The sequence below is a fragment of the Adiantum capillus-veneris genome, chromosome 2 (genome assembly GCF_014529385.1).
Source record: "Adiantum capillus-veneris isolate H3 chromosome 2, ASM1452938v2, whole genome shotgun sequence".
Classification (NCBI taxonomy): domain Eukaryota; kingdom Viridiplantae; phylum Streptophyta; class Polypodiopsida; order Polypodiales; family Pteridaceae; genus Adiantum; species Adiantum capillus-veneris.
This window is the reverse complement of record NC_140932.1, coordinates 62,773,262-62,787,507: the sequence shown is the minus strand read 5'-3', so window position 1 is coordinate 62,787,507 and position 14,246 is coordinate 62,773,262. Positions and strand designations below refer to the sequence as shown.

Genomic DNA, 14,246 nt, shown 5'->3' with positions numbered 1-14,246 from the left:
ACATCAACAACCCAAAATTCTTTGACAGATCCATAGACAATTGCCATCATTCTAAAATCAAGAAAAAAGACTGAAGTTAACAATCAAGTTCATGGCAAGGAACTCGATACACATGTGATGGCACTCGCCTTCCTCACATAATTTTTGTTGATTTCCTTACCATTTTTTCTCTTTTAGACACAATCAAAACTTGTAAGGTGCTGCTGGGAATCGAACTTGACACACATCCACCTTAACCACTAGGTTAAGATCCCATTGGTTCTTTCAACATTATTGCTCAAGCATGTCATAGAATTTAGCACAGGTATTATTAAATGATACTCGGAAGTAGGAAGGACAAAGCAAAAGCCATGCCTCCTTTTGAGCCACTATTCACTCTTTGACAAGTGTCTTGCTTCCCTTTCCAAGAACTATGTACTCATAACCAAGTAGTAATGTACAAATCAAGAGGCAGTTCAAAGCTACACAACCAAGGAGACACCTTGAAAGAGATGAAGTTGAAAATAAACCCATCAGCATCATTACAAGTTCCTTGGCAGGGCACAAGTGGGGTCATGGGGAAAACTTAATGGCGACTGATAATGCTAGTCTTTAGTTTTCATGTGATTCAGTACAAGTTTGAACAAACCTATAATGCTAGTCTTCATATGAGCTCAATGAACATCTGCTTTACAAATCAGAGATACCTGCAAAGAAGAAGAGCTTTGTTATAATTGGCTATGCATGACTTCAATATTCTTGAATAAAAGAAGAGAGATTTGAATGCAGATTGTTCAAACTAAACGACCATCAACACAAAAGTACTATAGGAAACAGACTATCCAGGGTAAAGAATTATCAAATCAAATGGGTTGGGACTTCTTTCTTATTCACCTAGCTAGGACTGAGCTTTTTTTCTTTCCTTTTTGAACCGGCCTCTTTTGCGAGTTCATCTCGGGAGAAAAATTGGGATTGATGTACGTTAATTATTCCATGGATGATCTACTGAAGATTCAACAGCATCGAGCAAGGTGAGAGAGAGAGAGAGAGAGAGAGAGAGAGAGAGAGAGAGAGAGAGAGAGAGAGAGGCCTACAAACCAAGAGAGACACCTAGAGACAGATCTCAGTGTTCTTTCATCCATAGAGTGAGCAGAGATGAGAGCAGCCAGAGAGGACTAGGAGAGATAATCTAAGTGATCGAGTAGGCAAGCTAGGGAGATCTAGGAGGCCCAACCGCAGGAGGTTGCAGCATAGGATCAGATTCATATTGGCACGACATAAGAGACTCCCTATGTGGATTCTCACCATGGAGGACATCGACACAATCATTCACGGAGTGATGCGAGCCATCACTTGGTTTGATACATACATATCCACCATATGTATTTTGAGACACTGGCTCATGCTACCCGCCTCTTACATCTCTATTGGTGTTCTTGTTTAGTATAATTTCTTTCCTTTATCCAAACTTGTATCAAATTCATGGTCATTTTGGCCCGTTAATATAATATTTCATTTCATTATGCTCGTTTGGATCACCAACGACCAGTGTCTCTCTTCATCTCTAATACACGCGTACACTTTTCTCTCTCCCCCCATCCTCCTACCCTCTCACTCTCTCCCTTGCCTTCTCTATCTCGGATCAGCCCGCGAGAGACGAATTCCCTCTTCCCTTTTGACAGGTAAAGGTTCTCCCTCTCTCTTTTGTTCTTACCACCCTCAATACACACATACACTCTTGTTCACACACCATCGCCCTCTTGTTTTCTCTTGCTCTCATAAGCTGCAAAGCAAAAAAACATCTCTCTCTTGTATTCATAGCCATACACACACACTATGCACACACTCTCTCCATCTTACACGCACTCAATATAAAAACACCTAAAACACACAGACACAATGCATACATACACATTCACAATACGCTTTTACCTACAACACACACATGAACACCCATGCACTACACACCCTTACACACACAAACAAAAAACAACAAACAAGTTTCAACGGACATACTTGACGACAAAGGCAACGGCTAAAACATGCCACAAATAAAGCAATTGCACCAAAGGTGTGCATCGAGCACACAGACAATCCCCGGCCACTTCTCCTCAAGCGGCCTTTTGGCTAGTGAGTTGCCAAACAGTTTGTAATTTGTGTAAAGAAAGTGTGTGTGTGTGTGTGTGTGTGTGTGTGTGTGAGAGAGAGAGAGAGAGAGAGAGAGAGAGAGAGAGAGAGAGAGAGAGCACCTAGTCTCTCAGAGGACAATTGAAGCGCCTACAAATCGTTCTCATGCACGGCTGCATCTCATCATCCTATCGAAAAGCGACAGCTGCATACCCAAAAATAGCACGCAACACTCACAAAACCCTCCTGGCGCCAATTTTTAATTGAGAAATACCTCTATGGTAACAAGCCTTCACAACAAAAAGAGCAATCCAATGCATGCCGTCCACCTAAAATACGTACCCTTGCTCGGCAACTCCCCATTGGCCTCCTAAGGCCCTATGGCCATGGCGACAAAATTCCCCCCCCATAGACCCTACCTAACGACAGTGCCAACAAGGGTTTAGAGATAGAAGTACAAGAGTTTGCTAGTGGTAGGAGTAGAGGAGATCAACGTATGTGATAGCCTTGAGGACGTCATAAGTATGTGGACGATATACTATGGCATGACAATTAACCAATCAACATGATTACATGGAAAATCATGTATTGGCAACAATAATATCAAAGGACAAAATTATCAAGTTTGTTATCTCATTCTTACTTTCCATGCCCATGTAATAGGCTAGGTTGTGCATTTGATTATGGGGCAAGGCACAATTTTTGTTGCTTTTGAAGTTTGGGAAGACTCAAATTCTCCACCATACTTCTGTATGGCACTCACTATTCCATAAGTTTTCAACACCTTTGCAAAACTACTACACTATACAAAGTTTAATTGTTGCTTTGTTTTCGCTCATAGTTTCTCAAAGGTGTGATTGAAAATTAGAACATGTTTGAGTATTTTTCTCGCCAGGTTGGTGCTCTCTTGAAAGCATGATTTTTTGTTTTGAATAAGTATTCAATCTCATATAACAAAAAAGCCCCCAACCCATCATGACAAAATACTCCCTTTTTTAAACTTAAACTTCTGTCTATATTGGGCCCTTGGAGGATTGGCTGCCCATTAAGTTTCCATTTTCTCCTTGAGCATGATTAAGGAGCATTTTTTCAAGTTCCATGTTGATATCACAAAAAAGGGCAAGACATACAAATATCGAACGATGCATTGACACACCATAGAATAAACTCTTCCCTTGTGTGTGTGTGTGTGTGTGTGTGTGTGTGTGTGTGTGTGTGTGTGTGTGAGAGAGAGAGAGAGAGAGAGAGAGAGAGGAAAATGTTGAAAGTCAAAGGAACAATCCCAAGATAATTCAAAGATCTATCCAACCAATCTTGAACCCAAAACATAATTTCCAAAGGGAAACGAGTCTATCAACCTTCCCTGCATAGATGAAAACATTAATACCCTTGAAATTTGTGGACTTACCTTAAAACATCCCAATACATCCTTGTACCAATCTGTGATGTTTTAATCCAATTTTTGCATAGTCTATTGTTTTCGAGGATAGAGATCTAGCTATAATAGCCTTGATTGACAATTTCTGCCACGGCTCACAAATAGAGGCATTTGTGACTGTAAATACGAACCATTCTGTCTAAAAATACCATCTAAGATTCTCATTCTACCATCTTCTACTCTATTGAGAGAAGACCAATCTTTATGAAGATTCACAAGGAAAAATGTCTTTAGAAACATTTGCGAGACTAACATTGGGGAATTTTGAAGAAATTGGAAAGACATTTTGAGAGTTGTCAGCAAAATGAGGGGTATTTTGGAAGTTTCCACAAATTTCAAGAGTATCTTGATAATTTTTCAAAAAAATATCATAATGCATTGCAAAAGAGAACAAAGCCATAATTATATAACTAATGACAGATTTTCCTTGTCATGACTTAAGTTATCCTTTTATCAAGAAGTTCTTGGATGAACTCACTCAAAACTCTAAGCTGGTTCAAGAAGTCTCACCAGCTCCTTTGAATTCCTCTTCTTCTTCACCCTTCCTCGGGCTTATCACTACCAATGTCCAAGCTTGATCACATCATCCTCACAATAGAGAAAGGTGAGCACTCTCTCCTACCTTTCATAAATATATACATATAACAAACCCACACAATATTTCATTCCCATGCCCCCTCCTCGAATGAAATGCCACAAATCCTCAATTGCTCTCCTCAGCCACTCAAATGCCTTTCACACCAAGGCATATTCTCATCTACAGAAGACCTTTATAAAATCAACAACACATACAAAGAGCACAGGCAAATTAAAATTTCAATTTATACCAGTAGTAGCAAACATGGCCGCCCCTACCTCGAATATACACTGGTTGATGGTAAAGTTTTGAGCAAATTGATTTCTTTGACCATACACAATCCCTTTATTTTGCTTTGCAAAAGACATTTAGTCAAAAGATGTTTTCACACATTTTTTTCATATTTCTCTTCAAGTTCAAGCAAAATATTATCTTTAGATCTTGCTCCAAACTGGCATCATTGGCTTTTCAAACCGTACAACTGTGCAATTATATTGCACAATTGTGAGCCCAACAACTTAAGGCTTGCTGTGAATAAGAAAAGTCCCTGAGGTAGTCACATGGGGACCAAAGCTGCCCAATTGCAGGTTACAATCACTATACCTCGAGTACGTGATTAAGTAGCACTCGTTCAAGGATGGGCGTAAAAAATTGCTGCTGCATGGAAAGTTGTTGCTTCACTAAAAGCACCTTCTTTGTTAATAAAGTAAAACTTTTTGAAAGTAATGGTCCCCATCTTATGAGGTCCATTGATGGAGTACCAGAAAACACACAAACAGCGAGATTTGAGATATGCACCTTGAAACAAGGGTACCACTGAGCCATGCCATTGGCTTGAATCTGAAGAGCCAAAACAACATAAAGCTAAGTGAAGACAATGCCATGTTCTCTCCCGGATGACTACAAGGTGAATATTATCTCAGCCTCCGAAACTTTCACTAAGAATGGTCTCACCAAACTATCAGGCAAGAGCTTGCTCTAATTAGGATTCAGGTGCAGTCACGTCAATGCCACACTGCAAACTCATTGAACCAAGTATTTACTATCAAGGTAGCCGGTCCTTATCAAGTAAAAACACGGCGAGAGACCACAAAACGAAACAAGCAAATTCTTTTGTTATAAGCTTCTCCAGGTGATCAGCACACTATCACGCAAACAAAACTTTTCAACAAAAAATGCACAAAACTACGATGAGAAATTGAATCATAAACCTTACCAATCCCATAACATTGCATTGTCTCATTGATATGCAAGTTTCCAGCCAAAAGAATCATGGCACGCATGACTACATCTCACTGACCACAAAATTGATTTTAATGGGAAACCAGCAACTAATTCAACGCATCGTTGACATGTATTTACCCACTTCAATGGAGACGTTTAACTGAATGTGTGTGAGAGAGAGTAGATGATGTACTGGCCCACGCCTGGCAGTACATGTGAGAAAGCCTGTATGCTTTATCAATGAATTTTGGGACAGACCAATTATATACACCTTCAAAAAGAGCATATGATGCAAGGAGGACCTCACGAAAGCTATGGATTCCGCCAAGCATACAGCAACAAGGAAAACCCAACAGAGCTAACACAAAATTCCTTACCTGTAAAACTGCTGCTACTGGGCCATTGAGAAATTGAAGCGCAGGCACCCTCTGTAAACAAGTACTCCTTACCTATGTGCTTGAAACTGTGAGACCCATACTCCTGCCCCCGATTAGAAGATGGAATACCTACCTCTTGTAACCATGGCTTCTCGTCTGCTATACATGCTTGAAACATGAACACTGCATGTCCATCACTTGAACTAAAGAGCCAATTGTGCACATCCCAAAAGACCTCGATTGGGAGTCCATCAATGAGTATTGTTTGATTGCCTCGAAACTTCCACATAAGCCTCTTCACTTGAACAACAAGCCGCTTGTCTACTCTGACAGAAAGGCGAGGCTCCCTTTCATTTCCTGTATGGCACTCAATCACAATGTCATGGGTTAGACCATTCTCAAAAAACTGCGCTCTCGTTGTATACACTTGTTTGCCGAACATGTGCTCCTTCCTTGACAACAATATGGCTTCAGACAATACGGCTTTCCCTTGCAGTCTCTTCACAGCCTCTTGCTGCATGTCACCAAGAAGTAGTAGAACCTCCTGCTTGCAAGCAACAATGAGGTAAAAGCATGCCTGCGGCTCAGGACTACCTCCAAATTTAGCCGCAGAAAGATCCCAAATAACATCTACTTTCCTACCACCCAAATCAAGAGACTTGGAACCCTGTTTCTTCCAGAAAAGCCAAGGTTTCATGTCAATATTGCATGTTAGGTGGGGTGAGGGGTGATCAACATTGACACTGAGGCCATTCCCCATTAGGCTCTTGCACCATGTAATGGAAATAAGCCTACACTCCTCAAACACTTTGGTCTGATACAAGCATGTGACCATGTTTTGCACCGATCTGATGCCTGCCGTACCTGTCTTCGATCCATGGTCACCAAAGCATGATGGAAGGACATCCGGCATGTTTGGGAACTTGTAGGAAGTACAACAGATGGCCTTTCAATTGCATGCATCACCAGTGAGCTTTCCACGCTACATGTACCCTCCTGAGCTATGCCGGAGATCTGTCTGTTCTTGCAAGCTCATGTCGTTCCACGAACTCTTAACATGAGCCACACATGCAGAACAACTCCCTAAAGTAAGAAAATGTACTCTCCTTGAAACAAACAGAAGAACGGAGAGCCTGCAGCAGAAAACAGCTGCACGAAACCCTAATCGGATAGGAGAGAGATTACGAGCTAGACCACAATTGCAACAGGAGCTGAGAAGAGAAGCTGAGGAGCTGAGAGCGCTTCACGCCATAGCCACAAATCTGCGAAACGGGATTAGTCGACAGCTGCATCGCTGAGTTTAATGCTCGCAACTCACCTGCCAGCAGACCTGCCATTTTAAAGATGCAGTTGGGAGGGAGAGCAAACCCATGTGAAATAGGGGCCCTCCATCTTACCACGTTAAATGGGTGTTGCCACATATCTACCCATAATAGACCAGTGTATATAGTCTAGGATTCGTGAGGACTCTGTTGGTGCCAAATGACAGCTTTCATTCTTAAGGCTCCCTTTGGCCTGGTCGAGTCACCAACAATTCTAACTAAAGGTGCCTCATCTAGGATTGAAATGGTTTACTCCTATAAACAACTAATTTCACCATTATGAGCCAATTATTATAAAGCATCCGTACGCTTGTGGGACAAAGGGCCAAAGGAGGAGTCAGTTTCTTGCCTATAGGTTCTTATGGCCCCAACAAAGGAACTTCTTAGAATTGAAATTCTTTGATTCACACCTAGTCTCACAAGTCATCCCCCTATTTTGCCACATACAAAATTCGGTCCTCTAAGCTTTGCGAGAGCTTGATTGAATCTACTCTTAGGCTAGAGGAATCGACTTCGTGTCAAATAGAAATTATGCTAAAGATTCAACCTCTTTGTGCCTACACCTAATGGCTTAACAGATGGAGTTCCGCCCTCTCTTCAAACACCATAGACTAAAAGCCATGGTTGCAAATCGACAACCTAGGAGCTCCAATATCCTACCACCTTGGGTGAAACTAGCCAAGTGGAAAGCAATTTCTTTGACCAAGCCTGATTATCATATAATGTCATCCCTTGCAATGCTTTTGGGTTGGGCTTAGTTGCCCTAAGCCTTAGGAAATTCAAATCTCACAAGATCATAAACTATCGGAAGGGATCCCATTTTTTGAACCTTCTTCCCACCATTTCTTGACGATACAAGTGCAAGAAATTATGTGGTTGGGAGTAAGGTGGTTAAGGCTCATGGTAGTCCTTGAATATTTTAGAGATCCTACGACTATTGAAAAAAGTTGAAAGGTCCCAAAGTAATAGGAAGTAGACCTACATCTAAACCAACAATTTGCTAAGTGGGAGTAGATTTTGTTGGACCTTTCTCGCCCTTTTGCAAAAACACATAGTACGTGACAAATTTGGTGTCATGACTGGTATAGCTAGTACAATAGAAAGGTACCAAGGAAACTTAGGAATAAATAATTGGTCTTATGAGTATCAATTCACTCCTTATTAATGACTTGCTTTCATGCAAGTTGTCACACTCTACTTGTGCACTTAAAATGTAAAGCCTTAGAATTTTCTTGCTTTTGAGTTGGAGTGGTACTCATAAAGTGCTTGCCATTAGTCCACCTTGGAAAATTCATTTTATGTTGATGGGATTTATCATCAAAGCAAAAAAAGGCTAGCTCTATAAGTTTTTGGCGTGCCAAAGGCCTTAGTATCCATATGGGTGAAGGTCGTTCATTTCTAGTTGTTTGACTTGTGTCCCTCAAGAAAGCCTTAAAAGTCTTGAAGAGAAAGACATCCTGTCGTTTCAAATGATATTTCCCAAAGTTGCACTATTGACAGACTATTTATGTAACCATGCAAATAATACTTCATTTATAGTATGCATTGGAATTCTTTAAGAATTTATGAAACTATGTTTTTTTTTAAAGAAAGGTAAAATTAGATTAAGCTGTAAAGAAAAAAAAGTGCATACCCATAGGAAGAGGGTGGGTAAGCCCCATAAGAATCTAGGTCAAAATGAGGTCTCTCATCCTGAACCTTGACACAAAATAGTACTTGGCTAGTATGGATCCCCATCTTTGCCATCTTGTGGCTTTTTGAGCTCAGCAGAAGTTACATCTTCAACCGTTCAGAAGTTAGATTACACAAATTTGAGGCTGCTTGGGCTAAGTCATGCTTGAGACTAGAGATATTTTGTTGGGGGGAAGGGGGGGGGGGGGTAGTGCCAATGAAGAGAATACAATTCCTTTGGAGCCATATATACCACATGATGATTCCCCTTCAAATATTCCATAATGGAATATTCGGACCTTTACATTGGCCAAGCAGCACATCATGTATTGTCATGTCTGATGCAAAGACTTGGATGTGAATCTTCCTCAGCATAACCATAACTGGTTGGTTAGACTTGCAAGAGTAGGAGAGGTAAGGACAATCTTCTACATTATAAACTATGTATTTTTTGTGAATGACTCTTTATGTAAAAATCAACTTGTGGAGCATTCAAACTCCTTTTGAAAAGTTAAGTGTATAGTAAAGAGTATTAGGTTTTTTGAACCCCAAAATTTTGGACGAACTTAATTTTCCTATGCTTTCTACTTTTTTGAATTAAGGCAATATAGAAAAATCTACTTCCTTTTTTAGTTGTAGGTTTTGGGTAGGTTTTATAAGACTATAACTCTAGGGTTTTTTTGAGCACTGCCAGATTGTTAGGTTCGTGGTGCTACCAGCGACCATCTTTGTGAGAGAGAGAGAGAGAGAGAGAGAGAGAGGGGGGGGGGGGGGGGGGGGGGGGGGGGGGCTGAAAGGGCCATTCTAATTTGTACTGAGAAAAAACTCATGTACTAATGGCTATGAGACCTTGAGTGTAGGCACACCTTGCTATACATTTGCTATCCCGGTGCCACCTCATGGTTGTGCATGGGTTGTAGGCCTTATTGGACCTCATCTTGCATATTGCATAGTGCACACAAGGATGATAGTAGAAGCCTAAAGTGAGTCAATTGCCTATGACGTTTTTAGGTTGGAGAGAGAGAGAGAGAGAGAGAGAGAGAGAGAGAGAGAGAGAGAGAGAGAGAGAGAGAGAGGTCACAGGTAGCACGGAGCAAGAACAACTCAACGCGATTGCAAACTTGCAGACAAGGTTAAACTCTTTTGGTACACTTTGACTACATGTATCATGGCATTGATGCTATATCAAGTCATGAGTCAAAAAATACAAGGTGGAAATCGAATCATAGCAGCTTACAATGGATTCAATAATGAGCAAGAGGAGGAAAGGGAAGGGGGGAGAGAGAGAGAGAGAGAGAGAGAGAGAGAGAGAGAGAGATAATTTGTTGAAAATGCTAATGGTCTATTTTTTAGCACAAGCTTCACCAAAGCCTCCACCAAATTTGTACGTATTAATAACATAGGGAATGTGTACTGGTGGCAAGTGGAGAGTGGTAGTGGCCCCTAAAGTAGGCTGCAAGAGAAAAGGCTCCAACAAAATTCTTGCAAGTGCAACATTTTAGATGGATATTTAACTTCTTTGCCTGTCTTTTGGAAGAATATGGAGCCCTTCAAATCTTTTTTTTTTGTGGTTTTGGCCATACAATTGTGAGTAGAAATGTTGAATTAACACAAAAAAGAATGTACATAAAGCCCCAAGTAGAGTCAATGCCTTGAGGAGTCAACACATAATACGGAGCCCTTCAAATCCTAACATTGTGTAGCACATTGTGCATAGAGATTACATATGGTGTGTTAAGCACATCATGAGCCTATGTGAAGCACCCAACATCAATCCGGGCAGGCCCCATCAAATTTTCACTTGGTTTTTTAGGGGGGCAGGGGTTGAAATATCAAACTCAACCATGGTATGTATCAATGACTTCTCCTCTATATTATCATTAGCATGCAGTAGTGGACACAAGGATCATCACCAGTGGTATTACAATTAGACTTCATCGACATGATCTATCTACTAAGAGTGATGGCCTCTTATCTTGCGAGCTCACTCATTAGTGGTTTCATATTAATTGTTTTACATATAGTTCTTATTATGTTGTATTTTTTGGTTATGTTTTGTAGACTTTATCATTCTTTAAGTGTAATGACAAAGAAGAAGAAGCTTTGTGCTTCCATCTCCAATGTGTGCTCTCTTGGTTGTGTGTGTGTGTGTGTGTGTGTGTGTGTGTGTGCGTGCGTGCACGCGCGCTAGCAAGAGCTCAAGCTCTCTCCTTCTCTTCCTCTTTACATGGTATCAGAGCCTAGTTGTGGCTAAGGACTTGTAAGCAGCAAGCAACAACAACAAAAGAAACAATTGAGGGTAAGGGTTTCTCCATTCTCCTCCTTCGTGTGTGGTACTACACTTATCCCTGGGTTTTTCAAGAGGCGTCGACAACGATCTTTGATTTCAACGAGTTCAATGAAAGGTCGTGCAACTCGAAATTTTGTAACCAGAATCTAGGTTTGGACACGTTTCAACCTCTGTTCCAGAGTTAAAGTGTGTTGGCATGGAAAGACATAGGTTGGAGTGTCTACAAATCGCTCATTTTGGTGTAGTAGGAAGCTTGGCTAGTGCTACAGTTTTCAAACGTATTGTATAGTAGTGAGAAGTGTTGTATGTATGCATATTATGGTCACATGTTGTGATAAATATAATCTATTTTTGGTCCATTGCAAGTTTTGTGCAGAATGGCACAGTTTCTACTTACAATGATGGAATCAATGGTATTGACTTCTGGGGCATGGCCCCAAGCTAAGCATGTAGTTCATGGGTCCCATGGGCAAGGGCTATATAGAGAGAGATTGAGAGGAGAAGCGAATGTTTTAGTCACCATTGGCCTTTCACTGATATCATAGCTTAGGTCTCTCTGTCTCTCTCTCTCTCAGGAAGGAGGAAGGAGATGAGGGGGAACGACAGACATAGGGGTTGATTTCCTTCTTTGAGATTGATGGCTAGCATCGTGGGTAGGGCCCCTTGCATGGATTTTTTTTTTCTCCGAGGTGGATGACCCGTAGTGTGTGTAGGCCTCCTAGCGCACACAAGCAGCATCGATCAAAAGTGCCATCATGCACCAAGTTATGCTTGATGGATTTTCACTGCTTTGGGGATAAAATTTTGTCACTACAGCATTGCAAGAAAAGCAAGGCAATTTGTCTTTCTCTTTCTCTTGCTCACAGAGTAAGCTACCACCATGCTCGTTGGTGGCGAGTGTTCTTTCACACCTTGGACATTATTTGCTAGGGCTTTGGGTATTTGGAATGGCCAAGGGGCTAGTCCCTCACAAATCCTCTAGCACCACCATAGGGTTCCTCAAGCACACCAAGGGCCTCCCACTTCATAGTATTTGGCACCGAGCTTAGCAAGGAAATTTTTTTGGAAACCGCCAATACGAAGAAATCGCAAAAATTGTAGAAATGTGTATGCTCTTTTTAGATCCAATGCAAACTCCACGAACCTTCATGATTTGCAAGGCAATTTTGGAGTTTGAAAAGGCCATGGCCATCAAGTAAAGCATGCTTGACGACAATCACGATGATAATTTAGTCTAGACTTTGTATTTTCCAAAGCTTTCTGATACAAGGAATGGATATTCACTCGCAATAGTTTCTACTTGTTTTAGCAAGGTAGCTCAGCGTCAGAATTGACTTCACGAATGGCTCAAGCTTGGGACTTTTAGGAAAGAGTGAGTTATTGGAAAATCCAAAGTGCTCAAGTCAAAGTTGTATGAGCAAAGAGTGGTTTCATGCTTGGATTACAATGTTAGAGCAACATCTATAACAATTTAGGCTTTTCCAAGATGAACTCTCCACAATATAAGCACGAAATGCAAAGGTTGCTTATGTAAAGCAAGGTTTTGGCATTAGGCAAAGCATGATAGCTCAATGTATTGAGGTATATGTTCTCAGCATTGGGCAATCTAAGTTGTTCATCATTACCATGTAACAAGGCTCAATGCAAGTATATGAAGAAGGGTGATAGATCTCAGATTGGGAAAAAAATCAAAACACATGATTTTGATGTTTCTTAAGGAGGGGAATAGCCATCAGGAATTTTTTCCCTTGCAAGAAGGGGTCAAGGGCCAAATCTCTCCAAGAGATATTTAATTGATCATTGGACAAGTCGACACAGGCCTGTATTTTCTTTTCACTTTTGGGTTTTACAAGATATACTATAGCATGAAGAGGTATCCAAAACCTTTAAAGCTTGTGGTTGGGTTTGCTAAGATTGCAAATCAAGCTTCCGATTATCCCATGGACTGCCAAAATGACTATGATGTGAGGCAAATATGCACCAAATCAAGGGCTCATGATATATTGGAATCCATGGCTATGAGCCATTCATGGAATCCATGACTATAAACCACATGAAAATAAGATGCCAAAGACAGTCACACAAGCACCAAAAACAAAATGGGTTCCAAAATCGCTAGTGGAAACTCAATCACAAAGAACCCACACCTCTTGACAACCGCTTCTCATGCGAGATAAAGCAAAGGCTACATCAGTCACTTGACAAGAAAGATTAAGTTGGGATAATCTACGGCATGGATTGGAAGTGGAGTTTGTGAAGACAGAAGATCCTGACAAAGTGTGGCAAGAAGTACAGGGTTTGGTGCAAAGGAAAGGTGAGATAGTAGATGCGTACATACGTAAGTTTTCAATGGCATGGGAGCGGATGTGCAAGGCCTTAGCACCACAAGTACCTCCACCTGACATGATGAAGAAGGACAGGTTCTTAGCTGGTCTTTGGGAGAATATACGTTGGACAGTGGAGCTAAAGAAGCCTAGGACATATGAAGATGCACTAGATGTAGCGAGGAACAAAGAGTGGAAGCTGAGAAGAATGAGCCAGCTAGGAGTAGAGTCTTTGCCCAGGAGGTATGAGTTTCAGCCTATGGATTCTTTGCAAGGTCGCATGCCAGGGGTTCATCATGAACCGGTGGTTTTTGCTACTCCTCAGGTTATGCCAGCAGTGGTCACTACAACAGTGCAAGATGATGGGCTAAGGCAAGACATGAGGCAAGTGGTAGATTTAATGAAGAATCTCAACCTAAATATGCTAGGTAATGTGGGATATAATCAAGGTTGGGTGAGGTTTGCAAATCAGCCAGGAGGTGAAGAAAGACCCACGAATGGTGTTGGACAAAGCAATGGTAGAGTCTGGAGGAAGACGCCCACGAATTATAATTGCGGAGAGTTGGGCCACATCAGCCCGCAATGTGATAAGCCACCAAGGATGGGGGGAAACATGTATCCATTGCCAAGATAAGTGCTAACTAGGTCAAATGATTATGGCATTGAAATCAAGGGAGAAGAATGAACCAATGGATTAACCAAGAGGAAAAGGGAAAGACAAAAGTGATAAGTGTGGTCACTTTGGAGAAGGTAGCAAAGCTGGAGGATACATTAGTGATGCCTATTGGGAAGAAGACCACACAGGATAAGGAAGGAAGAAGTGCCCCAGGTCCTAGCAAGAAGAAGGGAAAGAGCCATGAAGGCGAGGATGTCAAGGCCAAGAGGAAAAGAAGGGCTCGTCGCAAATTACATGTTTC

At 41.3% G+C, this 14,246-nt stretch overlaps 1 protein-coding gene across 3 annotated transcripts; it reads right to left on the bottom strand.

The window, feature by feature from the left end:
• Positions 1 to 497: 497 nt before the first annotated feature.
• LOC147462870 (uncharacterized) lies at positions 498 to 7,180 on the bottom strand. Of its 3 annotated transcripts, none has more exons than XR_015184713.1 (3): positions 5,723 to 7,174; positions 2,229 to 2,311; positions 498 to 686 (listed from the first exon to the last, which is right to left on the bottom strand). XR_015184713.1 is itself a non-coding variant. In XM_086485833.1 (3 exons), the coding sequence occupies exons 1-3, from the start codon at positions 6,633 to 6,635 to the stop codon at positions 654 to 656; spliced, it is 864 nt and encodes a 287-aa protein (XP_086341959.1). In that variant the 5' UTR covers positions 6,636 to 7,180; the 3' UTR covers positions 498 to 653. The 3 variants fall into 3 exon arrangements, 2 of the variants coding, with proteins under 2 accessions (XP_086341959.1, XP_086341949.1); XM_086485833.1 differs by lacking the exon at positions 2,229 to 2,311 and having other exon boundaries at positions 5,723 to 5,773; positions 5,856 to 7,180; XM_086485823.1 differs by lacking the exon at positions 2,229 to 2,311 and having other exon boundaries at positions 5,723 to 7,173.
• Between the last annotated feature and the right edge of the window lie 7,066 nt (positions 7,181 to 14,246).

Bases quoted from the DNA above. Each gene is read 5' to 3' on its own strand.
- LOC147462870 (XM_086485823.1), bottom strand. From the start codon at position 6,635: ATGCCGGATGTCCTTCCATCATGCTTTGGTGACCATGGATCGAAGACA.